Here is a 26,606-nt window from a genome sequence, read left to right as displayed (position 1 = left end):
AGATAAGGGCACACAAACCTACTTTTTTTGTGATGTCTTCACTGTATAATGCAGTCATGTAGGTACCCACAATAGCTGCAAAGCTTGGCCAAACGAAGGAGGTGGATTGATATCACTGAGTCACATTACTTTCTTAATGTTGCCAGGTTTGCAAAATACTGCGTTTATGTACGCGTTGGAGGGCAGGGTAATTTCTTGTTCAGACTTGTACTTCATTTTCAGTGAAGACACTTTCTCTTTACAGTGCGAGATAAGATCCTCCAGTAATTGACACACAGTGCTTTCCCCTGTCTGCGTTTCAAACTAGGTGTGAATCCCTTCGTTATCAGAGGAAGCATTTTCGATGTGTCCTGTAAACTTATTGATAACTCGTAATAATAGCCAGGATTCTGAAATTGACAGAAAAAAATGTAGAAAATAAAACAAGGCAAATGAAGCTTTCCATTAGGTTACATACTAAAAAAATCTAAAATAATTAAAATTGCAATTTTACATTTAATCCATTTTAAAATATAATGAATATTAATATTCTGATTTTTTTATTATTATTTAATTGTAATGTGAGTTTTTAAGCATTATCTCCATGTCATTAATACTCAGTTGACAAAACTGTTATTTTTTCCATTTACTGGGAAAAAAAGTTTGACCGAACACTTAAGGCCAAATTTTCAGAAATTACACGTAACAATTGTCTTCTAATTTCATGCTTAGTCTGCAGCTACTGTTGGTTTTGCCTGTGTGAACTGCGTGTACTGGCAGGCAAATCTGAATTTACAACCACATTTGAAGATAAGTTAAATAATGTTTGTGACTAAAGCACCTGGAAAATCTAACCTATTGTAACTGACATGTGACACCTCATAATCTGAATTCAGTGATTCTGAGACGAAAAACTATGTGTGTTTTTAAAGTTCCCAAAGTGTATGAAACTGAGTTTCACTCATCTCCTATCCAGTGGTCAACAAGGGCTCTCACCTGGTGTCATTCCAATCCAGATCTCCCAACACACACCAGCAGTTCCCTAACACAAGCTTCAGGACAAGTACCTTGAGTACATGCGACTCCGCGTTTCCATACTGGGGCTTGCTGCGAGCAGCTGGGTGTGCTTTTGGTCAGGGATCAGCTTGACGTACCTCAGTATGGGAAATGTATGGGGTGCAGGAAAAGGGCAGGCAGAAGATAAAGAGGGAGGGACAGAGGGAGGGAAAGGTACCGAGACTTTACAGACCTCAGTCTGCAGAGAGAACTGGTGGAACAAGAAGGAAGATCACCTTTTCCAAGCTCCAGTACCTTCTTTTTGATAGAGACACGCTGATTAATCAGCTCTGAAATGCTGACAATAAGTCAAGCTTTTGTAGTCCTGATCATTTTTCTGTTAATTGTTGAGTTTTTCAAACTGCGAAAGGCATGCAAGCAATTACCTCCTGGACCAACTCCTCTCCCATTGCTTGGGAACTTGCTGTTGCTGAACTTTCAGTTTCATCGGGATCTTCTGATGGAGGTATTTCTTTTAAGATGCTCTAAATTGGTTAATTTTAGTCACAGCTTAAACAAAACTGATATGTTACTAGCAAAGTGAAGTTTTTAAGTCTTAAAAAGTTACAGACGATGTCTGGACATATACAGATCAACTTGATTCTTAGAATCCTGCGTTCACTTGTGTGGAATATGTCAACTTCATGAGGAACTTAATGTTCTTGAGAATCAAATAAACTCGGGGACAGGTTTTCCAACTTGTTATTAAAGTCGGAGGATACCAATAATTGAAAAGATGCCTCTCCATTGCTGATAAATCCATATGTGTTACTTTTTAAAAGTCTGACACACTGGTATTGTGAAATTTGATCATGAAGCAGGTAATATGGTGTGTGTGTGTATGCTCGTAATAGGGGAAGGGCACACACTCCCCATCTTCCAACACCTCCTTAAAACTATTTGTTTGACACTTGTTTTTAGAGACAGCTGCTCCTCCTGAGGCAGTCTCAGTCCCTCCCTGTACCCCGGCAGTAATTCTTCTAATGGTTTGCAGGTGACTCTAATTCAGATCTATGCTTGAGACGGTACGCTCAGATCACCGGGTGCAGTGCAGACTCAAACAGGCAGTGATGCTGTAACAGGGAGAGTGAAAGCCAATGTCTAAAGAAATATTTGGAGAAGCGAGCGACTAGAGTGATCAACTGGATGTAATTCTGGTGGTCTACCACCTCTTTTGTAACATTGTGGCTGTGTTGGAGCAGAGTCCCATTCTTGGACAAAGCTTTTTCCGCAAATGATTGAATTTCCTCTGTCGTACACCTGACCCTGCTTGGATACCTCTGCTGTCTCCAAGGGTCGGTGCTCTCCTCAGTTCCGTGAGGAAACCCTGGGCTCAGCTGCAGCCCACTGGCACTTCATGGCTGTTGCCTAGTTTCTGGCTCCACCTCCTCTCCTGGAGCACGCAGATGGAGCAGGGGTTTAATTAGTTGTTTTCCTTTTGGAAAGGAAGGAATAGCCGGACGCATAGAGCCCCCGGGAGGCATAGAGTGTGGCTGTTCAATTAACAATGCACAAATGTTGGCGTTGGATGTGATGCAATGTAAAATACAAGGTTTTCTTTCTTTTGCTGCAGTGTTGCTGCAGCCTGTGCTTTGAAAAGAAAATCACTTCCCCCTAGGTAAATAAAATTGGCTGCTGAACCCTCGTTCTCAGAAAAATGATGTTCTCTTTCTGCTTCTAGCTATAATTATCTGCATGGGGATGATGTTCTCGGCACAAAACTGGCCATTGGGCCAGTGAATAGCAGATGCAGTGTCTATTTGAGATGTATGGGGTTCATCTGTTCCTTTCTGGCACCTTTTCCACTTACAGCTGGCAAAAAGTCACGGTAACATATATACTTTGTGGTTCGGGTGGGCCCCATTGGTCATACTGAATGGATATCAAGCAGTGAAGGACGGCATGACCACACACCCTGAAGATGTTGCTGGGCGGATGATATCGCCTTTCTTCAAAGCAATGGCCAAAGGAAAAGGTGAGATTTTTCTGCCATAAACAGTGCCCAGGAATGTTGACTTGGCAAACTACTCTGCCTTGTTCACCCATTATCTTGCCTTTCACAATGCTCTTCCATCAGATAGTGTCAAGGTCCTCCATTAGCTCTTGAGAATAACTATTTGCTGTGATGCCTTTTGTCCTGAGCTTTCCCAAGCCTGGGAAACACTCCAGATCAGGCTGTTTCTAGGCGACCTTTTTGCTGTGTTCAAGATGTACGTGATCCCAGTTCAGAACTCAGCAATCTTCCCTCCTCACGGAATAATCCAATTTCCTGCATGTGATTTTGCTATAGATTACATGAATGCTAAGCTTGTTTATGTATTTGGTAACCGTATATATTATGGTTGCCAAACATCTTCCATCATGAGCAAGAGACCTATAACGCCTTCCTTCAGAAGTCTTGTTGCTGTGTTTGCAGCCACTCTTAAACGTTTTGATTGTGAGAGCGCCTCCGACACGCAAACCCCCACTTCTACTTAGTGTATTTCAGCAGTTCGCAGTCTTTCCTTTTTCCTCCCCTGCATTTGCCATACCAAATCAAACACAGATCTTCTAAAAAGGCATTGTAAGATTTTATTTTTTTTTAAGGCATCAAGAAATGGAGCAGTCAGCAAATCCTTAGGTTGCTCTTTTCAAAGATTAACTACAATCAATATTAAGAACATGTGGTATAGTTATAGTTTAGGTATGTTTGGCTATGATTTCTGGTTACTGATAATTTTGCCTGAAGAAAATTGTATCACAGAGTATTCCCTAATTTACTCCGTGTATTTTATAATATATTTTTAAATTAATTGTTCATGTCTGTGGCAAATATTAATATGCCAGGAAATACCCTCAGGTATTATACTGGCAAGTGGTCACTCCTGGAAGCAGCAGAGACGCTTTGGTATAATGACTCTACGCAGTCTGGGAATGGGAAAGAAAGTCCTGGAGTATCGAGTGCAAGAGGAAGCCGCTTGCCTGGTGGAGTTCTTTGCGAACCTAAAAGGTATCTATCTGCTAAGAAATCAGACACTTTTCAGTCCTGGATCCGTATCTTCAGTATGCAAACTTACCTACCCCTTCCTAGGATGGGGGTAGGTCCAGAGTGGTGTATCCAAACTTACCTAGTTTGGATATACCAGTTAGAGAGTAGTACCACAAGTGGGAATTACTTCCTTAAAAAGCTGTTCATAGACCTAATTAAAAGGGGAGCTCCTGAAATTCCACCTCCATGGGCTAATCATTTGTCTATGATGTGATTGTACAGTGATACAATGTCACTGAACTGCATAGCCAAGCCGTTCTCCGACTGCCTACAATAGGTAACTAAAGAGTATTACAGAGCTTAGTCATTTCTCTAAATTTCAATGACATTACCATGAGGTAAACTTGGGATTTTAGTGTTTGTCTGGCTAAGTAACTGTTGGCAAGAGAATCAAAGAAAGTAGGAGGTGGGAGGGAACTTCAGTGGATTGTCAGGTTCATCCTAGAGTCCAAGCCAGGATCACTTCTATCCAAATAATTTTTGATGGATGTCTGTCTCATAATTTCAAAAAGAATGCTCAGACTGAGATTTTATGATCTACCGTTCACAGCTGAGACTGTAATAATTTTATTATGTATACCATGCAGTTCCTATCCATCTGTTCTTCTTCTTAAACCTTCCCGAGCTCCTTCAGTCTTTCTTCTTAAGTAGTTTTTTACATTTTTGAAAACATCTGTCACTGTCTTATCTTAGTTCAGCTCCTGTGACATTTCTTCCTTCTTACATTCTGACTTGTCGTCTTCCACACAACTGAGGACAGCAGATTTGATATGATATCATCTAACGGATCTTAGTTGTACAATGTTATTTCACAGGAGGGGCTATGGGATTGTTTTAGAGGTATGAGGAAACAGTTTAACAGTGTCCTTTGCTCTAAGACTGTTTTATTTTCATGCATACACATCAATGTCACATCTCTATCCCTATTCATGCCCCAGCATGAATAAAGATGATAAAGAGAACGTTTTATGTAATCTCTAATAACATCTTGTCCTATTTGTATAAGAAACACCTGAAGAAAACACTGAGAGTGAGTATCAGTTACTGTGTTTGCAGGAAGACCTGTGGATCCCTCTTTCCCTCTTTTTCATTCTATTTCAAATGTAATTTGTGCTCTGGTTTTTGGATATCGCTTCTCTGATGAGGACAAAACCTTCCGTGAACTGATCAGTGCCACAGAGAATTTATTCAGATTTGCAGGCAGCGTTGTTCATCGGGTGAGTAAATAATATGGTATTTTTTTCTGAAATAGATAGAAAATGAATCTTCACTAAATACAGAGCAACTGGCAAATGCAACTGTGAGCTAAGAGGTGTCCTTGGGGATCTTATTACTGCCTCCTTGGTTTTGAGGCCATTTTTAAGAACTCCCTTGTTTCTTTGCAAGTTTCGGGGACATCTCTCTCCTGACTCCTGGCTTTTTTAGTCTTTCAGCATTTTTGAGACTGTTAGCAGAAACCCTTAAACTTAATTTGAGACTGGAGTTTGGGATAAATTTGAACTCTGTAGTGCTGCTCCTCCTACCTTGATTTACTTCTCTCCTCCAATGAATGGGTATGATTGAATTCACCGTTCTGCTTTTTACTACTCTGGAAATTGTATGCTGACAACTTTCTTTCTTTTTTTTTTTTTTCCTCCCTCACAAATAATAAAATATTCATTATTAATATTTCCATTACTTCACTATAGCTTGCAATTCACACGTTACAAAACCAATATATACATTCTCTGACAGTCTCACAATTCAAGTTCTGTCAGAGATTTTTTTGGTAGGTACCTCCCACAACGTACTATAAAGGCCAGCTTTGCACTTGAAGTGTCTTGAAATGCACTTGAAGTTTTCCCCATGAATTTGGCTTTGTGGTTTAGACCCTTAAAGAGGGACAAGCTGGGTGTAATGGGGACTGTGGATGGCACAGCAAATTCCATTGACATTTGAGGTTTATATGAAAAGGCAAACTAAAATGCTGATGTGGTAGTATACATTTTCAAGAAATCTATCATATGAGAGTAGCACTATACAACCTTCCCATAGTGAAAAATAGATAAAATTTGTGGATGATCAAAGCCAGGAGACCTTAACAATGCAGAGGAGGTTCAGAACATCCTGCTGCAAGAGTCTGTAAGCGCTGTGTATCTGAGTCATAAGAATGGTACAAATTGTAATAGGACAAAATTAAATTATGAAAAATATTAGGAATTAATGAGATTAATATCTGCTATGAGCTTAGAACATTTCAGTGCAAAGGTTAAGAGGAAAGGGGCTGGTGTAAACCAGCAGATAACAGGATGAAAAAGGCAAATGTTAACAGCACTATTTTCCCTTTAGATTCAGAGAAGTGTTAAAGCAGGTTCTGGTGTATAATAATCTGTGGGACCTTGGGCACCTTACAAAGTGAGTCTGGAAACAAACGTAAAGAAGTGTTAATGCGATGACCTACAAACTATCACTTAAAATTAGAGAGACTTTACTTGTTAGGTCTGAAAGAACAAAGAGAGGAGAGAGAAATGCTGTTTGCTTGGCAGGGTGGGATGGCAGATGCTGCAGAGAGAGAGCTATCCAAGCCAGAGGATGATACTTTCAGTTGACACATGTGTATAAATGCGCTCAGCAGGCTGAAGATGTAATATTTCTAACCCTCAGAACAATTATTGGTCCTGTAGCAGTCATGAGGACTTTACAGAAAAAATTAAATCAGCTCTGAGAGTGATACCCAGTCTACACTTTCCTTCCCTGAGCTCTGTGAGCTCCACGAATTCCACCAGTTTCTTGAGGCTGCAGACTTGTTAATCTTAGTAGCCACACATTAACTAGAAAGGATGCCCTTACATTTTGAGTGTGTGGGAGCTAGGGTCTACAAATGTGCAGGAGTCATGTCTTCTAATGATCTGCAGTAGTCAAGTAAACGTACTGGCATGAGCAGTGCTGTCAGTACTGCCTTGACCCTCAGAAGTGTGTCAAAATTACTAGAAAAGTTTTCCCACATGATGGCAAAAATCTACTCAAAGGAATGCTAATTTGCTTATTCCACTATCGACATTTCCAGACAGGACAATTCGGCCTTTTGGTGTTTCTTAAAACAGCTTTGTTACTGACAGATAATTGACACAACCTCTTGTATGTCACTCCTGCAGGTGTACGAATTGTTACCCTGGTTGATGTGCCGTCTTCCTGGTCCTCATAAGAAGGCGTTATCTGGCTATGATGTGCTGAGCAATTTTGCAAGGAAGGAGATCAGAAGACACGTGGAGAGAGGGATGCCAGACGAACCACAGGATTTCATTGACTTTTACCTGGCTGAGATGGAGAAAGTAAGTGTTTGTTCTGCCCAATCACACGTTTATGGAGTATAAGGCCAAACAGACCATTAAATCATCTAGTCTGACCCCTTCTTATCAGTTTCTTACATTTCATAGGCTTCTAAATGGGAATACAGTAGCTTGGGACTTATCAACGCATGTCTCCCAGAAAGGCTCACAGTTTTATGTTTTGGCTACCTAAACAAATTACTGCAAAGTATGTTAGGGTGTGATCTCATGCACTATCATCTGCTTTCCGTAAAAATATCCACATGTACACTTCAATCCTGCAGTAAATAGGAGATGTAGTAAATGCCTGTAGGTTACATAACTTTGGTAGACTACCTCATCTTCTACAGCAGGGTACTTCATGTTTTCAACAGGATTAAATAGGCATGCATAGATAATTACCCTGAAATAGCTGACATGTTTCTTTGGGTTTCAGTGTGTGCCCTAGCACTGGCTGTCCTTGTGCTCCACAACGGTGTGGTTCCTCCCACCACGGAGGGAACCATTCGTGGAGGATCTTCTCTTTTCTGGAAACTCTCTTTATGTCCTGGTCTGAGGAGTTTTTCCACTCTTAAAAGGATTCCCAGGCTACCCTGAAATCCCTTGGTATCATTCCTGCAGCACCAAAAAGGGAATAGTCCTTCCACCTCCAGCCCCGTCTCTTTCAGCAGTTACACCCCAGCAATCCCAACCTACTTAATTGTTTGACCAACCTTGGAATAGGTATGTTATACATCACACCTGTCAGCTTTCTTGGCAGAGGGATGCTGTCATCAGTAGGTCTTAAATGGGATGCATTTGGAGGTCCAAAGCCTGTGTTACCTCTAATTTCCCCACAGTTTGGGACACGGTTGCCTTGGCACCTGTATTCAAATTGGAGGGCCTAGGAAACAATTTCATAAACAATGCCATAACAAGTTGTTAATCTTCTTCCTGGCCCCTGCTATTTTTTTTTTCCATAGCAGGAAGAAACTCATGAGCCAGAGGCTCTGCTAGGAGCACCAGAGTGTCTGCTTCAAACTTAGTCATTTTGGGATACTTTTGGGAGCTAAAAGAAGCATCTCTTTCCTAGGGTAGGTGAAGTTTATGTAGCTTCTACCTCTGGTCATAAGCTTTCAGCTAGTCAGGCTGCTGTGTTCTCACAGTGGTGACTTATGGACTCTGGAAGGAGCTGATACATCCTTTTGTACATTATATATGAATGAGTATGACAAGATTTACTAAAATAATCATTTTAGAGGTAAAGATGCAACTTTCTCTGGTGCCAGGGGTGCAAGTTATTGCAATTTGTTTGTTTTAAATGTTTTTGCCTACTGTATTTTCTCTAATTGTTTTTATATTTTACTCCTTCATTATAAGAAGAAAATACTTGGGTACCTCTCTCCCACCAGTTCACATCTATCCTGAACTGAGAGAAGAAATTACTCTCAAGATGTTCTGTTGAGATCCATTTATTCAGATAGGTTTTCCTTTGGTATTTGCAAGCACTAAAATACTGGAGAGACCAAGGCACAAGAAGAGACACATTGTGGGGCACTTATTTAGAAGTACACTCTAGGCTAACTGCAAAACTTGTAGTGTGCTTTTCAAGTTTTTGTGATTAAGTCAACAGGCATAAAATTGCCATTTTTAAATGAAAGAATATTCCACCTCATGCAAAAGAGCAATGCAGACTTACCATGTCCACTTGGGAAACTATTAATCTCTTAGTACTCATCAAAAACTGTAATTTTGAATATTCTTTGTGCATATGCCAACTGTGGAAATAAGGACTCTTGCACAGGAGGCATACCGGATGACCCAACTTCTATGCTTTAACTTCAACTTTTTATCATCATCTACAGACTAAAGATGGGGTGAAGCCCAAGTATGATGAAGAAAATTTGGTATATGTTATAAATGATCTTTTCCTCGGTGGATCAGAGACCGTAAGCACAACATTGTACTGGGGACTGCTCTATATGGTAGTGAATCCAGACATCCAAGGTGAGAGGCATTCTAGGCATTCTTGCTGTGAAATGCTGCAGGTACTACAAGTGTTAATGGTGGCTGAATATAATAAGTTGCAGGCACAAAAGCCACTAGTTGAGCCTGGCTTTCGCTCTCTGAAAACACAAAGAATGGCAGGAGAGGAAAAAAAAATCAGAAGCCCATCCTATAACCTGACCAAACCCGGTGGCTGAAGGCACTTGCAGTGAGACAAAAGTTAGCTCCTTGCAGTGACAAGTCAGTGAGGTGCTCTGTGCAGACAGTTCGCAGGCTGACTGACGGCAGCAGGAACAGAGATGAGAGCTCTGAGAGTCCTGTCTGCACCAGACATCCTTCAAGTATGAGGAGTGCTAACACAGCTTTGCTGTGTTTTCCACACAGCCAGCCTACACTCCCTTCCCCTCCTGGCACAACACTCCTTGCTGAGCACACCAATACTCTTAACAACCCATACTCCTAACAACCCCCTGGATCCCTTACTGGACAGACCAGCTGGACAGATCTTGGCAGGTTACGAAGGGCTGCAGGTTGCCCTAAGGAAGGCCCATGGTCCCTGGTAGAGCTGGCTGCGTCTTCCTGTATTTTTCTTGTCAGGAAACAGATAGAGAGATGCAAGATAATTTGCACAGCGCAAATCTTTATACTTCCTTGGAGAATGCGGTGACTCCTTCCTGTCTTTGCTGAGTGGTTCATGCACAAGGCTAAGGCAGTGGGCATCCATTGAATATGGGTTTTTCAGGGGTGGCCTCGAGGCTTACGCAGAGCATATTCTGGGTGTAACCAGCCAATGGTGCTAGCATCTTGTCTTTAAATAACCAGTAATGTTTGCTGCAGTTTGTTCACAAAGCAGCACACAACCCTTAGGAGCAAACAAAACATAACTGTGGAACATCTGCGAGGGATGGAAAGACTGTAGGAATAGAAAAAGAAGTTTAAGGGGAAGATTCTGGCTACCTGATATGTGGAGGTGGTGTTTTTCAGGCAGGAACTGCTCACAGTACACACAAACTGTCACTTTCTGAGTTAATGTTGCAAAAGATGTTGCTTATCTAATTAACACCGATTCCATGAATGCCTCTGTACATCCAGGCTGTTTCCTCTTCCACATCTAAGTCAGGAAGAGAAAGGACATGGCCAGGGTTTAAGGAGGACTCGGGTTCTCCTGGGGCTGGTGGCTCTTCCATCTGCTGTGCTTTAGCACTGAAAGCAAGGGAGATACCTGTATTCCCACAGCCTCAGTAGGAGGATGAAAAGACTGCGTCACTGAGTGCATATTTGCATCCAAGGTTTTAGGCTGATTAAGGTGTTGTTTGTTCATACAGTATGTTGCCATACTTGGACCAACTCTGCTCAACTCATCCCTTGCACTGGGAGTTAATATCTGAGGCATTTGTGTCAATTTTGCAAATGAGATTTAGATTTTGAGATAAAGTAAACTAAGCAATCCCTATACATCATCAAAACCTGGAGCTGGGTGACTCGCCCTACACCCACCAAGCATTCTGTAAGATAAATGTCAGAGCTGGAATAAGTACAGTATAGTCCTTGCTTATGATTCTGGACCACACTGTTGGGATTTTTTTCCTGTTTAATTTTATTTTCATATATTAAACTCAGGCATCAAATCATATTAAATCACAGGTTATAGACTTAGTATACTATGTTGAAATAATACATTTTCCTGTTTCTCTAAGAAAAGAGACTAGTTAAAATATTTTAAGCATTTTTTCCATTTGAAATGTTGAATATTTCTCCACAGAGAAAGTGCAGAAGGAGTTGGACGCTGTTTTGGATTCTTCACAGTTAATTTGCTATGAGGATCGGAGAAAACTGCCCTATACTAATGCTGTGATTCATGAGATCCAACGCTTCAGCAACATCGTCTCTGTCGGCATGCCCAGAGTGTGCGTGAGGAACACAACATTGCTAGGATTCCCCATCAAAAAGGTACAGACACGTTTTCAGCCTCTGTTCTTTCTTTATCAGAGAGACATTTAGCTTTACTCCAGTTTTGTAACCCGTTTTCCATCTATAAACTATTCACCCTGTAACCCAGGAACCCCAGCCTGGGGAAGGGTTACCATTTGTGGCTCCAGGAATGAAATAAGTCTCTTGCTTAGTGTGTTGATGCTCAAACAGCTGATAAGACCCCTTCCCCTGCCACGGAAGCCTCAAGCTCCTGCCCTCTGATCAACAGCACAACCACAGAGACCAGCTCTGCTTGGCTGGGGATGAACTGAGAGGAGAAACTGGTTTGCCAAAGCACTGGTTAAGACATCTCTGCCCAACCTGGCAGTGCCAGCACTCCTGGGATGGAGAAAAACTTGTGAGAGGACGGCTCATAGCTCCACTGGCTCCATGAGTAAGGGACCTGCCTGAACATCTAACAGCAGAGAGCTTGCTGGCTACAGCTGACAGTGAGGGAATTGCTCCCAAATACTGCCTAAGAAACACGTTCACAGCCAGTAAGGCATTTTTTAGAGTGACATAAGCTATGCTGGGTGCCAGTTCTCACTGTAAAACACTAGCAAGAAACAGGAATTGGTTGCTTTTATTGCAAGAGAGATGGGAGAGGCCAGCACCATTACTGGCATTTGGGACTGGCCCCACCTAACTCATTTTGTGGTGAAGGTTTCACTCTTTTGTCTGCTCTGACAGCCAGGTAGCTAAGGCACACAAACTGGTCTGCTGGGAACAACCGGTAAAGAAAAAGCCTGATGTACCACTGCTAAAAGGGCTCAGAGGTTGTTGTCAGTGAAGTATTCGGTTATTTCTGGATGCATTTCTCTCTCTCTTTTAAGCCCAAAAAGAGATTTCCAATGCTGAGACATGAATATCAACAAAAGAGTCCTACTAGAAGTGTTATTAAGATTAGTAGTTAAAGTGGTCACAATGCAGTTGTACCGACATCACTAATGCTGTTAACACCCACTGACTTAGCTGCAGGGCTGAGAACCGATAATTTCCAACTCAGAAAATGATCACAAACTCACATCATATCTGCTTATTACAAAGAAATGGCAACAAGCAGCAGTTTTATCCACCAGGCAGAAACTGATGGGTGAGAGGCTAGTAGTTGGAACTGAATCGAGTTTCTTCCTTGCAGGGCACCATCATTATTCCAAATATAGCATCTGCTCTGTACGACCCTGAGCAATGGGAGACACCTCGGCAGTTCAACCCTGGCCATTTTCTGGATAAAGAAGGAAACTTTATACCTCGGGAAGCCTTCTTACCATTCTCAGCAGGTAAATGCACTGGCAGTTTGAACCAACCCAATGGATTAGATGAAGAACACAGAAATGTGAGACTATGGTATTTCTTCTGAAAACATCATCTATCTCTGCCATCTGCTGCTTTTAAAGAACAATACTGGCTTGTATCTGCCAAGTAAGGTGCTTCTGTGCTGTCAGATCCAAACTGTTCTTAGGCCACTGCAGTGGGAATCCCACTCAAACTCCTGAACCTCCTAGGCTTATCGCATGCTGCAGTAATCCACAAGTTTTGTCTGTAGCATTCTTTATATTATTATATTTTTTCCTGAGAAGCAATGTGTCTTGTGTGTACTGGAGTTACTTGCAATCCCTTTTAAAGGAACAAGCTGAAAGAAAAGCAGAACACATCCTGGTAAACAAAGGATTAAGGTCTTGCTTACAGAACTGCAAATCCAGTTGCAAAAGAAGGAAATAAGATAACAACACACAGTTAGAGATCACACTTAGCAATAAAGTTCCTTTGGCTTTTTCTTTCCTTTTATTTGTCTGCTAATCTGGAAATGTGAATGTATTATTCACGTGTCCTCTCATGCCGTTGGTTCCAATGAGGAACCCTTGAAAATTAACATTAGGCCTCTTGCTTTGCCTGTAAAGTCACCAAGCCTTTGTTCAATTGCAAATGCCATTGCTAAGTAATGCTGATCTGCTGACTTTAACTTGCTAAGAAAGCATGTGCAAACAGCTGTCAGATTCTTTTTGTATGACCTTGAAGCTCAACATCTCCTGTAAAAGGAAAATAATTTTCTTCCAGGGCAAGCAAGGTCAAGACAGAAATGACGGTGGTACCTTGGGGATTTTCATTGAGCTTTTCATTTGGTGTTTCCTAATCTATGACATTGGATGGGATATTTCTGAGAAAGAATTCACGAAGTTTTAGTTTTGTGGCTTTCATGATCCTGGCCTTGAACAAAAAAACCCACCTCTGCTTATAACAACAATGAACAAAGTGATTATGAAAATAAAAAATTCCTAGGCACTCACTGTTCTTACCCTCTTCCTTCTGCAGGGCACCGTGTGTGTTTGGGGGAGAATCTAGCGAGGACTGAGCTCTTCATTTTCTTTGCCAACCTGCTGCGGGCATTCACCTTCCGGCTGCCTGAGGGGGTGACAAAGGTCAACACAGAGCCCATTTGGGGGGGCACGCTGCAGCCCCACCCCTACAGGGTTTGTGCCATTCCGCGCTAGGCTGCACCACGTCACTTAGCAGCATGAGACAGCCACCTTTACTTCAGTGAAATTCCTCTCAAATGTATGAATCTTCTTCTACTAGCCAGGATATTGATATTAGTCTATCCCAGGGCTATTCAGAAAGCAGACGCAAGCCAAGATCCAGACTACCAGTAATTTTGGTCTTGTCCTTGTGAAAGTCCCAGATATTCTCGCAAGGATCTTAACCATTTTCTCCTCTTGGAGAGCACTTGAAGCAAGACACTATGGTTGCCAGCTGAAGCCAACGTGCTGTGTCTCCTTGTCCTAGCCAAGCAGAATCGTCATGATGATCACTCCTGAGCAAATCTCTGTAAAATTCAACAAAGGAACTCAGCAAGAGCCGAGTAGGTGTCATTTCTATGAGTGGTTTGATGACCTCAAGTAACTTGACTCTGGAAAACACACTTTTAGGGCCCTATTTTGGTTTTAATGTCCTGAACCTAGACACTTTAATTTGTTGACAAGTCGCAAAAAAGAACCCCCCAAAAAACAATACCCAAACCCCGGGAAACACATTAGAATGCGAGTGCATTAATGTCTGAATTTGATATAAGTATCTACCATCTAGAAGATAAAGAGAGTCAATCTGAAGTTGAAGAAAGAAACTTAAATTTGGTGCTTACTAGCAATGTGGATGTGTGACTTGGGACCATGACCACTGTTATAATGTATTGCCACATGATTTGTTGTTTGGTTGCTTGGTTTGTTTTTTTGGGTTTGTTTTGTTTTGTTTTAAATGAGCTTTCTATGGTGTAAAATAACTTTCACTATCAATTCTGCTTGTATGAGGCATAAATGTGGGATGAGATATTCACTTTTCCAGTGGGTTTCACTGCCAACTTTGCAGCAGAGGAATGTAGAGACTTTGGAAGACAGCCTCTAGGGGCTATCTGAATGCTCAGATGTTTCCCGTTTTCTCTGGGCCCTTTTATTCCTTCATTACAATCCATACCACACTTCCTGCTCTCCATTCAACCTCTTTCCAATCCTCCTTCCCCGTTTCAGTTCCTACTCCTACCTACCCTTTATCCATACAAACTTTACTTCAAGATTCACCTTCCCTTTTGGTTTCCCATTGCTTACATCCTTTCATCATATCAAGCTTCTGTCTCCTCTAACTCTTTTCTGCACAACTATTAGTAGAGGAATCAGTGCTGAGCTGAAAGCAATGACCAGTGAGTTTCCAGGATGGAGCTTGGAAGACCTGATTTATTTGTTCTTCGAGGCTCTGGACAATGAAAAGAACACATGTGTTCAAAGTAACTATGGAGGGCGCACTGGAAGTAATTCAGTGTAAGAAAAGACATAAATGACGACTTGATGCAGGAATTCTAAAATATCTATTACTTAATGTAGCTGCTCGCTGGCACCAATTCAATTCAAGACTGAGACAGTTTAAATATACAGCTGGAGGTGACAGCCAAGTTCAGCTGTAGCTTTGTTAAAGCAAAATGCTGTAGTATTCTTGAATGCAAATCACTTTTGGAAAGGATTCAAATGTTGGAGTTGAGTAGAGCTGTCTGTAAACACTGCCATAAAGTTAGGGTTGAATTTGTATGAGGACCAAAAGTGCTTTTATGTTGGCATATAAACTATTTGCAATTAAATCATTGCAGTACATCTGAACTTCCTGAATTTAAAATGGAGGAGACTGTTACTAAAACAAAGTGAGAACTATTGAAAATCAGGCTGAGCTGGACCAGATCCTGGCATGCCCTGTAGCTCTGGCAGTGGTCAGCTCCAGTACAACCCAGTATTGGCAGGCTTGCTGGGCTGGAAGGCAAATCAGGACGGCCAAGGGGTTTCACAAAAGCAATGTCTGTCACAAATAATCTAGCCTGTTACTCCACACACCATATCAAATACTCTTCTAGGGCCTACACACTTCTGCTCAGCCTCCTTTCCAGCTTTATCTGTGCTTGTCCTCCGCCCTACCCTCCCACACCTGCTCCTCTCCACTAACCCTGCTAGAGATGGTGTCTCTCACTGCCTTTGCCCACTCCTCTTGTCATCTTGCCACTCACTGAAGACGTTAATGATAAGATGTGTGTAAAGCTGGTTGTGCTCAAGGGCTGGAACATTACGTCCATTGAAACCGAAGCTGTTCTCAGTACTGTTGATAGATTGCTTCCCCATGACTAGGCAGGACTCAGGAGTGGCACAAGGTGGCAAGAACTGGTAATTTACTGCCCATTTCATCCCCTCAGGGACCCTGTCCACCAGTACAAAGAAGCACATTTGATTTTGAAGAGTGTACTAAAAACTAAAAACTGGCAGGAGCCCCCCAGCCCTCCCTTCAGGAGACCGAGTTTCCAGACAGTCTTGTACAACCGTTTTGCTGTTCCTGAGCAGTGGAGCCAATGTAGTGTGTGTAGCCTCTAGTAGCCTCTAGCCTACTAATATGGAGTAGTCCAGATGGGTCAGACCGCCAGACTGTTTTCTGGGCTAGTGCCATAGGTCTGGAAACCTACAGCACTAATTTACACCCATGTATTCCCATAAAGATTTGAAGACAGCTGATGGTGGAAGGCAAACAGAAACTTAGGAAACTTGATAAAATTAACTTTGCGCTTCCTCTACTCCATTGGGAAGCTTGGGAGTGTTTCTGGGACGGAGAATAACTGTTTCCCGCCCCCCTCCCCCCCCGGCCCCCGAGATCATTCTCCCAGTACTTGTCCAGGGTTACAGACTTCCAGCTCCTGGACTGGCTGACCTCTGGCAGTTGAGAAATTTGCAGCTTACGGGGAAAGAGCTGAAGTGATCCCAGGCCAGGTACCAGTGAGGGATGACAGCAGAGTCACCTCTGGTTGGCTGAACTGGCTTCCCTAGTCCCCTGTCCACAGCCCTTCCTGTTCCCCTACTGCCCCTCCAAGTGCTGCTTTCTCTCCTGACCATCATCTTGTCACCACTTAGCTGCCCACTGGCTACAGCCCCTGGGCACATGTCTGCATTACGCCATCAAACAGCTGACAGATTAAAAGGTGTACACCCTGGTGCTGATGACTGGAGCGCTGCAACATTTCTTTTAAGTGGAGTGACTAACTCTCCACCCCATCCTTTCTTTTTTTTCTTTTTTTTTTTTTTTTTTAATAACCAGTGTCAACCACAGCCTCAGGTCTCTGAGTTGTGGTAGAACTGTCATCCTTAATAATATGGTTTGGAAGGGTTTGAAACCAGGTTGCAGGTGTTTATTGCAGGGAAAGGTCCACAACTGGCTGTATTACTTTTTAAAGCATTACGATTCCTTTGGGGGAAAGGGAGTTCACTTCACAGAACTGCAGAGGTGGCTACTTTGTTTCATATTTGCAGGATAGAGGGAGTGTGTGAATCCAGAAAGCCTAAAACTTTTAATGTTGATGGATATGAGAGGAGGGAGCTGCCTATCATTATATGGTGCTCAGCTCTGCTAAGGTTACAGTTGAGGAAAATATTACCAAGTTGTCTGATACTAGGATCCTCTGCTAATTTTTTTCTTGTGCTTTTCTTCCTGTGTCGTGGTAGGGCTCTCCGGGGTAGCAATTAGTGCCACAATCATACATCAGGCTATGTGCCAAACTCCGGGAAACTCCTGGCAAAAGGAAGACACAGAAACTAGAGACAAGAGAGCCTTGTGCAAAAGTTTGGTAGATTTTGCATCCATCCAGAGATTAAGAGCAAGAGTTGATGTTTTTTCCCTTCTGTTCCAACAAGTTGTTTATGAAACTGGTTTGTGTCAAAGGCTCAGGCTAAATTGTCCCTGTTGATGTTCCAGTGTACGAAAAAGTGAATCAATGGCATGTAGTGGTGAAACTTGACATTTATGGGATTAAATTTTGAAAAAATATTGTCTGTTGCACCAGCATAGCACATTTGGGGAAACTATTTCTGTACTTTTGAGAAGGTCTAGAAAACCCTGATCAGACAGAAGGTGACAGAAAAGGAAATATTCACTGTCTCTCCAATGGAAGGGCTGCCAGGCGTCAAGTGCAACAAAAAGGGAGATCGCTCTAAAGAACCAGAGGGGATTGCACTGCACATGCCTTATTGGTAACTTATGCCTCATCACAGGACTTGTACTAAACATTTATTTCTGTTCAAAAAGCAATTGGATAAATTTTCAGCAGGAAAATTACTTTTGGGTTATTTAATACCAATACAGTGTTCCTAGTTTGTCCTGTTCTTACAAACTTTCCCAAGGCATCTCCTATCATATGCTGTCAGAAACAGAAGATGAGACCAGCTGAACTTTCATCTGACACACTACGCTTAAGTTTTATGCCTTTACTCAGAATTAAAATAGTTCAATATTTATCTTCAGTTTGAACATTTATTGTCTTCTATTTTCCATTTGAACAATTTGCTGTTACTTTCAGACAGTGCCCTGACCACTAAGTGCTTGATGAGACATAACTTGGGAGACTAGAAAAAGATGCTCATCCAAGCAACTTGTAATCCTGGAGTATGAGCAAAAATGCACTTAATGTCATTCATTTGCCTTTGATTAAAAGTCTTGCTGCTGGCTCTTTTCAAAGCTTAATTTATTCATTTGCCAATGTCTTCAGGTGAGAAGAATGCGTTCTGAACAGTAAATCAGATTTTCTTCAGTACTAGAATGGAATTTCTGGTTCAAAAAACCAAAGAGATAATATGCTAGTTGAATTGGGGTTACACGCACTTCTTTTAATGCATTGTTAAGGAGCCATGTATCATCGGATATCAGATCTGCATCCAAGCCCATGCTGCCAGGGCAGCCTTAAACTGGGAATTGTGGGTAACCCAAGATGAGGAAACCCTCCCCACAAAATCCTTACGCTGTAAATGTCATTATCTGCCCACTTCTTTTTTATCTTCAGTATCTTCATTACGTTTACCGTTGTGAAATACTACTTTAATAATGTTAGCAACTGAATTAAACTGAAAGGAAAAACAACCCTCAGTGTCGTGAAAGAACAGTTTTGTGGAGATTTGGGGGCAGTTGAGTTTCAACATGTGAAAAATACAGTTAACGTACTGACAAAAATTGCCCTCAACTCAAATATTCAGGGGAAGAGAGAGAGGAATAGACGTCTAGGGCTGTATATGCAGAAACACACAGCAGGATAAAGCAAGGGTATCCTTTTGAGAGTAGGACTGTATAAGGAATATTGGGTTTACTTCTGGGTATTTGTTACAGCTAATGATACAGGCCAGACAGATCAGATAAGCCGTACCATATAATGATTGGAGGACAAGAGATGGCAAACATGGGGTCTGAAGAACAGCTTTGCCATTTCACTCAAAACATTACAGCTAAGGCAGCTTTGTAAATCAAATGGTGGGAGATATGGGTACTATGATTTGAATCAGCAAGTCATTTTGTTAGATTAGATTTGTAGATAGAAATTGTACCTAAGAAAAGAAATGTCAGCTCTTTAACCTTTTTCCAACATGCATAGGTAAGTTTCATTTCATCGTTTTCCCCTAGCCCTTTGAGATGTCTCTCTAGATTGAAATCATGCTGTTAGAAATTGTTCTCATTTGTTGAGGTGAATTACACTACGGTGCCTTTTTGCCTTTTAACAGTAATTCAGAGCAGGAGGTCTGGTCTAATCAGCTCTACCAAGAAGGTGCCTTCTCTGAGACCAAATCTTACAAAGCCAACAGTTTTTCTTGCCTTTTTTTTTTTTATTACTTTTTTTTAGCTCAGGTGAGTTCAAACCAGTTCACAGTCATGATTTATAAAGGAACAGTAAAGGATGAGTTTATGATTCTGTAGGAGTTCAGAGGGTATAAGCACAAAGCCAATGCACAGGCAGCTACCCAGATACAGAAGGCTTGTTCAGGGCAACAAACACCAGTCAGGATTTGGAGTACAGCTTTATTTAGGAGTGCTAGTACTCAAAAACATCACTCACATTCTTGACTGAAAGGTATACAAAGTTCCTGAGTGACTGTAGACTAATTATAAGACAGCATGCAGGATTCAGTTGTCCAACCAGTGGAGGAAGATGAGTGAACTTTGTAAGAGGTAAGATTCATGTAACTCACTTACCAGTGTAATTATTAACAACCTGCCAATTTTTAATCTTTATTTGTCTTTCCAATAGGGGAGCCTTAACTTTCTGATCCCATCTGTTAACTCACTTCCACTGACCAGCAGGGGTATAACAGAGCTCAAGTTTAAGTGGCCAGTATTAATGTTGCTTAATTGTTACTGCTGCTATGTTTGGCCAGAGAAGGAAGATGTGAGTAGCTGGTTCTCAAAGATGCTTTTCACCACAACCTGAGCAGGAGTTTGTGTTACGTAGCACGGATCAGTTTGAATGTGAGCAGTGGATGAAAGAGACAACTGCCTGGCTCCACAGCTTTGAGTGGTCCTTGCAACGCATTCATTTCTTACAGCACGCAGGAGGGCAACGCCCAAGCAGAATCTGGACAGTACTGAGGTGAGCACTGTGGCGTGGCTGCCAAGCTAGAAACAGCTGAAGACCAAAACACTCTCACCTGATGGTGAGCTTGGGCTAGACTGGCAGGAGCTGAACTTTATAAAAGGCTGTGACTGGAGGATGGGAGAAAAGGCATCTGGCCTGGGACTGAAAGTACTGCGGGAAAAATGGATTCCTGAAGCCTGAGGGCAGATGTTGGGGTTCAGGGGATGAGGAAGATGTGTTGGAGGGAGAGAGCTTGTAAAGAAGGTGGATCGGAGTTTGGGTGAGATGGCAGGTGAGCAAAAAGCAGTGCTTGGAGTAAGGGAGGAAAGGAAGAAAATGAAGATACACCAGGGGAAAAGAGAAAGAACTGGCCATGACTGGTAGAAAGTGAGTACCTCCTCACTGAGGTTTGGCACCTGTTAGAAGAGCCTGTAAGAAGCCTGATGTGGGCTGGATAACTGTGGTGATATGTGAAGTGGACTGCTTCTAATTACACATCCTACTGTCGCTAAACACCAAAGCTCTCAGACGTCTTTTTCTAGTCCTGAAACATCCCTGGGGAAGGACAGAGTTATGAGTGCTTGTCTAGAAGGACATTATATTCATGTGAACCTGGTTGTACCCTTATATTGCATGCTGGCAAAAACTCCCTTTGCTTTCTATTTGGCCATCTGAGGCAATGGCAATTTCCAGCCTCCACTGCAAAAGCTGCTATCTCAGCTCCCTCCAGGGTCAGATCTGTGTCCAGTGCTCTGCCCCACTGTCACTGGCTGCAGTGATGTTATTTTTTCAGGCCCAAGAAGCAGCCTTGGCAGATCTGCTGTCCAACTTCTCTCCAGTCTGCCAATCCACTGCTCCTAGAAGGCAAGTCTCAGTAGGAGCTGAGAGACTACGGTGCACCAGGTGAGAAATAGCTGGTGGGAAACTGTCATATACTAAACAAGAGGACAAACGGGGAGCAGCAAGGCGATAAGGGAGTGCTGAGCAGCTCCAGTTTTTCTTTCCTAGTCTAGCAGTGTCTGAGCTGTGATGAGCACAGGAGACCAGCCCTCCTGACCCAGCTCTTCTCCCCACCACTGGAAACAGGCTTCAGGCTATGTTGGTTTCAGATAGCTCCACAGCCAACACAACATCTGGAGGAAGTTACACAACTTATATATTTAAAGTAGCTAGCAGATAAATGATAAAATAATCAAAAGATACCATGTAAATAAGGTGTGTTATATGTGGAGTAACGCTGTATCGGTAGCTTACTCTTGCGAAAACATACGTCACTGCCAGAGTGCATGGAAAAAAGTGTGGATTTAGGGGAGCCTTCTGAGCCGGAGAGGGAATGAAAATGGAGTGTTTGTGACTCAGCCAAAAGCCATTTAAGAAAGCAGTATTTTCAGCCTCAGGGAACAATTAAGTCAATTTGAAAACCTTTAGTTTATTGTTGCAAGCACAGGCAGCCTAATGGAGAGATTTCCAAGTCCAAATAAAGTTACAGAGGTAAAGTGGTATGGTATTTAGCAGTACTGAACGTCCAAAGACATTCGTGGTGCTCCATGCAATAAACATGGATTTATTTAAGCCTCTCTCCTTAAAAAATACCAGCCTAAATTACGCCGACCTACCTACTTTTCTTTCGCCATATTAGGCAGTAACAATACCGTCACTGGTACATTTCAGTTAAGGATTCTCTTCCCCAGCCCATTATTCCTTAAGACCTATCTCTCTTCAGTGAGACCTCATGAATAAAGAAATTCTCAGTAAGAAACTCTCTCCAGAATGAGGCAAAAGGAGAGAGATGACTTAAGAATGTCATGGAGTGGCCTGGATCCTCGAACTGCTAGAGGAGGGGAAAAATGACTGGCAACTTTGGCATTCAACAAGCTATGTGTTTTGTCTTCAAGGACACAATCCAGCACCTTGAGTCAGAATTAATCAGAAGAGATAATATATTCTCTAATGCAAACGTTGCTAGTTTGCAAAAAGCCATGAAGACTGTTACAGGGAAAGCCATATCATCCTGGGAGAGGAGAAATCAGATAAACTGGTATTGAATGATTTTCTAATCAGGAAGATGGTTCCCAGGGACAGAAATCAACCTGCCATAGGGGATGTGTACGTCCAAGAAAAACACATACAAACAAGCTGATGATTTCTCTGTGCTGTTGCCTGTGCCTGCTGCTAATCCAAGCTGCAATAGGGACAAATGCCCTTAAACATATGCAGAAGGAAGGAGAATGAAGAGATCTACTGCCATAGTGATGCCCAGATTGTTGTCAGGTATTGTCATCAGAGCCATGGAGACTCAGAACGGGGTCTAGTCTAAGACAGGATCTGCCACTGCTGGCTTATAGCTAAGGCAATGAAGGGATGAGTCAGAGGAGACCTGGTGTCCACCTGCAGAAGGGATCTATTTCACATGTATTTTCCTACTTCATGTTTTTTTATAATAATTTCTAACATTGCAATTGTCAGAATTCACCATTCTTTTTTTTAATTCTGAGCTTCTTTGGCAACTGATGTGCGCTTAGGTGATTCAAGAGGTTCCCCTGAAGAGACAAATCCATGCCAGGCAATGTTAAGTATAAGCCCTGTGGGATGCCAGCAGACCAAGTTTGGAAGTCCCAGAGGCCTCACTACATTGCAAGGGGTTTTCAGAGGTTTTACCGTAAAGTGCCAGGTAAGACTTGAGAAGTTCCCCCAGTTCCAGTGTTAAGTGTCAACAGATCAGTGCTGGGAACAAGCTGTGCTGTCATACATTAGCACTCAAAATTCCTTCAGAAGGGTTTGCTGTATGTAGCAGAGCATGCAGAGTTGACCATGTCACTATACAAGATATAAGAATGAGGGAACAAGATTTCTTGAAAATGTTGATTGCAATAATAGTGCAAGGTTATAAAAAGGGTGGTTAAAAGGACATAATTTCTTCTCTGCTTTAGAAAGCTTCATTTCTGTTTCCTTGTGATTAGAGTCTCAGACAGGATATGATATTACACAGAAATACCTATCTTCTTTCTACCAAAGCTGCCGGGATTACCACTTCTATTGTATACTTTCACTGGCTGTGGGCTGCTTTTTTCTGTTATCACCCTCAAAAGAGACGTTGGTACAACCTTATGCAGCACAGCCACGAAAATATTGATGAGTGTTCTTGCTGGGCTCACAGCAATTATTTCTCTATGAGTATCACGTAGAGAACATGAGTCAGAGGAAGAGTGAATGACATGTTTAATTTGGGTATCATCTCCCAACCTCCTCTAAGTACCATTGGCTCTATGCAACTGTTACCAGGAAAACCAGTTAAAAAACTGCTTGAAGATCATATCCTGCACATGTAGAAAGGCTGAGACAGAGGAGTCCTACAAGAGACAGAAAATTAAAAATATAAACAGCACAAATGGAATACTGATCAATACAAAGAATCCAGGTATGATCCACAGGACAAAACATGAAAAGCAGAAAAGGCTGCAAGACAGTTGCAGCAGCAGTTAGATCCTAGCTGACAGTATGGCACTGTGGCAGAAATATCTAGAAGCTTGTTTGTCAGATGAGAAGAAACTATTTCTTGAGATTTTGCCTTCTCTGTTCTTGACAACCAAAGTGTTCTTTTTTTTGTAGTCATTCAGGTTAGGTGTTTCAGATGTTTCCTAATCATGCTCTAGCCATATATTTTTAGATGCTGCTAATCAGAGACCTGACACTGAACTGGTCTCATGGTGCCAAAATACATCTCTTGGTAAAATTAAATAGCAGATCTTACTGCCAAAATTTATCTGGGATACTTCAATATGTTGAGAGAGCTGCTAGGAATTTAAGTAGAAAGAATAAAGGCAAGGCTGCTATGTGTTTGCTACTGGTTTATGGTATTTTGCCCTGGATCATGAACCATGTCCCAGATCTTCACAAAAAGGTTTTCACTTGTCAAGGGCTTGTATGTTTTGTACATTCTTTGGTAAAGAAGGAACACACAACACTGCAGTTTCCAGGGACACCACAGGGCTCTGTCCCTGCAGGATGGCATGTGATGGAGGAGTGGGACTCTATAAACTTGTCCTAAAGCTTTCACTGAAATAAAAAAATCCCATGGAGCGTTCTGAGTTCAGCAGATCTCTGGAAGAAACATCTGCCATTGAAAAACTTCCAGCTTGGTCTTTCACTATCGTTCAAAGTACTTCTGCCTACGAGATAGGATACTTTGTTCAGACATGAAGAAACAGACTTAAGAGATATTCTTGCTATTTTCTACTGCTCTTCACATTTATTTGCTTTGTAAAATCAGATATTCTAAAAAACATTGTTTGCTGAAGTCATCTGGAGTTAACAACTGCATGTACTGTCTGCTGTACTCTAAACTCACTCCTCTCTCGCCTAAAGATTAAAGGCAACCCCAGCTCTGCAATTTGATGAAGACAACCTGGTCTGGGTTCTTCGTGACCTCGTTTTGGCAGGAACAGAAACCGCAATGACCATTTTACACTGGGCACTGCTCCATGTTTTGACTTATCCCAGAGAAGAGGGGAGACTAATGAGGTCACATGCAAAACCACTTGGATTGTGCTTTCTCGGAGAACACACCAAGGTCAGCACAAAGTGTAAAGGTAAAAACTTGTATAACTACTTCCAACTGGAAATTTATACTTTCTGTGAGCTGACAAACACATCTTTGATTTATTGAGAATCATGGACTCACCCAAGCCCATTATCTTCATCTTGCTACCCTGCACCTTGGCAAGAAGTATTCACATTCTTTCTCCCTTTTCCGTGAGAGTCAGAATGAAAGCAGAGGGGCTGGGCATGTGAAAAGCCTGTAAGATGACAGTAGAGAGTGCAGTGTCCCTGCGACAGTGCTGCTGAGCACAACCGGTTGCCCAGGCCTCTCCCAGGGTGGTCCTGATAAGTTGCACATTCAGTGAGAGAGGGGAAGTTCCCACCTATAACATCCAGCTGCAATACGGGATCAAAATCATTTTTCCCCTTACAGGCCGCCACTGTCCTTCCCCAGTACGGCCTCTTCCGAGCAGTGGCAGACACCCTGAAAGTCCTTCAAATTCCTGATGCTGAAGATGGATAAAATTAAAAAAATCTCTGAGAGAAAGGATTGATTTGGGGGACATAACAGTGCTGGCAATTCCTGGCCCCTTTTGCATGGTCTCTTGAAGTGTTTTGCAATGCTTCGTTGTCTTTCACTATGTTTCTGAAGAATATCAAATTTATCTGATTTGTTTTCAGTCTTCCATAAAGTTCTCCCATTATTAGGTCTCTCCATCTCCGAGCCATACCCTATAAAATCTTATTAGGGCATTAGCTGAGAATGTTTTAATGCATTAGAAGGAAACAATCACCAGAGAGTGCAATATAATTTCTGTACAGGGTAGTTCTCTGTCTACTGTCACTGGAGTGGTTAACTGGGAATGTATTTATGACAGCAACAGCCCTAGGAGCTCAAGTAGGAGGGACTCTGAAGAAGAGCAGATACAGATAAAGATTCGCACTGCAGCTAAGGTGATCAGTGAGTCTGCCAAAAGGGGTGGTCCTGCCTCTTTTGTCCTTGGCCATGTTCTCACTCTGCTTAGTGGGACAGCAGACAGCAGGTGAGTGTGTTCAGACTGCTGAGGCAGCAGAAAACTATTACTGCAACTAAAAAGGAAAGGCTTTTCAACAGATCAGCCAAATTAATCCAATCACTTTATAGCTCTGTGGTTGCTAGATCCAACCCTGGTGAAAGGGAAAATGAGGGGATGGGATTATTTGTTTTCAAGACATCTTGCTTATAGGTAGATTACAGACTAGCTATAACATGAAACTACATGAAGCAACTTGCCCAGAATCACAGAGATCTGTAACACAGCAGGGAATTGAACTAGGTATTTTAAGTCTAAGCTAATGTCCAGACCAGCCTTGTTCTCATTTTGATCACTGAAAAGTGGCCTATCTCAGGTCACTTGATCCATCCTTCCTGTTCACTCTGAACTGTTCAAGGGACACGCTCCGTTGCATCCCTGCTGCATTTGCTTGGGACTGGACGTGGTTAATTTGACTGTGCTGTCCATGTGCTCTCCAATAGAGCTAATGCCTGTGGGAGTGTGGATCTGGGGGCTGATGGCTCTGGGGCTATCAGGTCACAGCTGAGTGAGGAGGGACATGAGGACTATGTTTTCTAAAAGTCAAATTTTTGCAGGTGTTCTTTTCTTTCTCTGTGTCTGGACTTCTCTGATATTCCTGAACATCCAGAGGGCCCAAAGGAAGCTGCCTCCAGGATCAGCACCTCTCCCCTTAACTGCCAAGCTCTGGACGCTGGACTTCCAAATTCACCATGAAAAACTCTTGAAGGTATGAATGCTTTTTATAGTTTAATGAATAGTTCAGATGTAGACTCCTAATG

At 42.2% G+C, this 26,606-nt stretch overlaps 1 protein-coding gene across 1 annotated transcript; it reads left to right on the top strand.

The window, feature by feature from the left end:
- The first annotated feature begins 1,330 nt into the window (after positions 1–1,330).
- LOC141744592 (cytochrome P450 2J4-like) lies at positions 1,331–13,820 on the top strand. Its single transcript, XM_074590883.1, has 9 exons — positions 1,331–1,501; positions 2,848–3,010; positions 3,875–4,024; positions 5,120–5,280; positions 7,198–7,374; positions 9,216–9,357; positions 11,120–11,307; positions 12,467–12,608; positions 13,642–13,820. The coding sequence occupies exons 1-9, from the start codon at positions 1,331–1,333 to the stop codon at positions 13,818–13,820; spliced, it is 1,473 nt and encodes a 490-aa protein (XP_074446984.1).
- The last annotated feature ends 12,786 nt before the right edge of the window (positions 13,821–26,606 follow it).

The sequence above is a fragment of the Larus michahellis genome, chromosome 6, assembly GCF_964199755.1.
Source record: "Larus michahellis chromosome 6, bLarMic1.1, whole genome shotgun sequence".
Lineage (NCBI taxonomy): Eukaryota > Metazoa > Chordata > Aves > Charadriiformes > Laridae > Larus > Larus michahellis.
This window is presented reverse-complemented; position numbering and strand designations above follow the sequence as displayed.

What these genes read in the sequence shown, in the direction of transcription:
- LOC141744592 (XM_074590883.1), top strand. Translation starts at nt 1,331, where the DNA reads ATGCTGACAATAAGTCAAGCTTTTGTAGTCCTGATCATTTTTCTGTTA. An exon ending in ATCGGGATCTTCTGATGGAG is followed by an intron (nt 1,502 to 2,847) that starts GTATTTCTTTTA and finishes TTCCACTTACAG; the next exon opens with CTGGCAAAAAGTCACGGTAA. An exon ending in CAGGCAGCGTTGTTCATCGG is followed by an intron (nt 5,281 to 7,197) that starts GTGAGTAAATAA and finishes TCACTCCTGCAG; the next exon opens with GTGTACGAATTGTTACCCTG.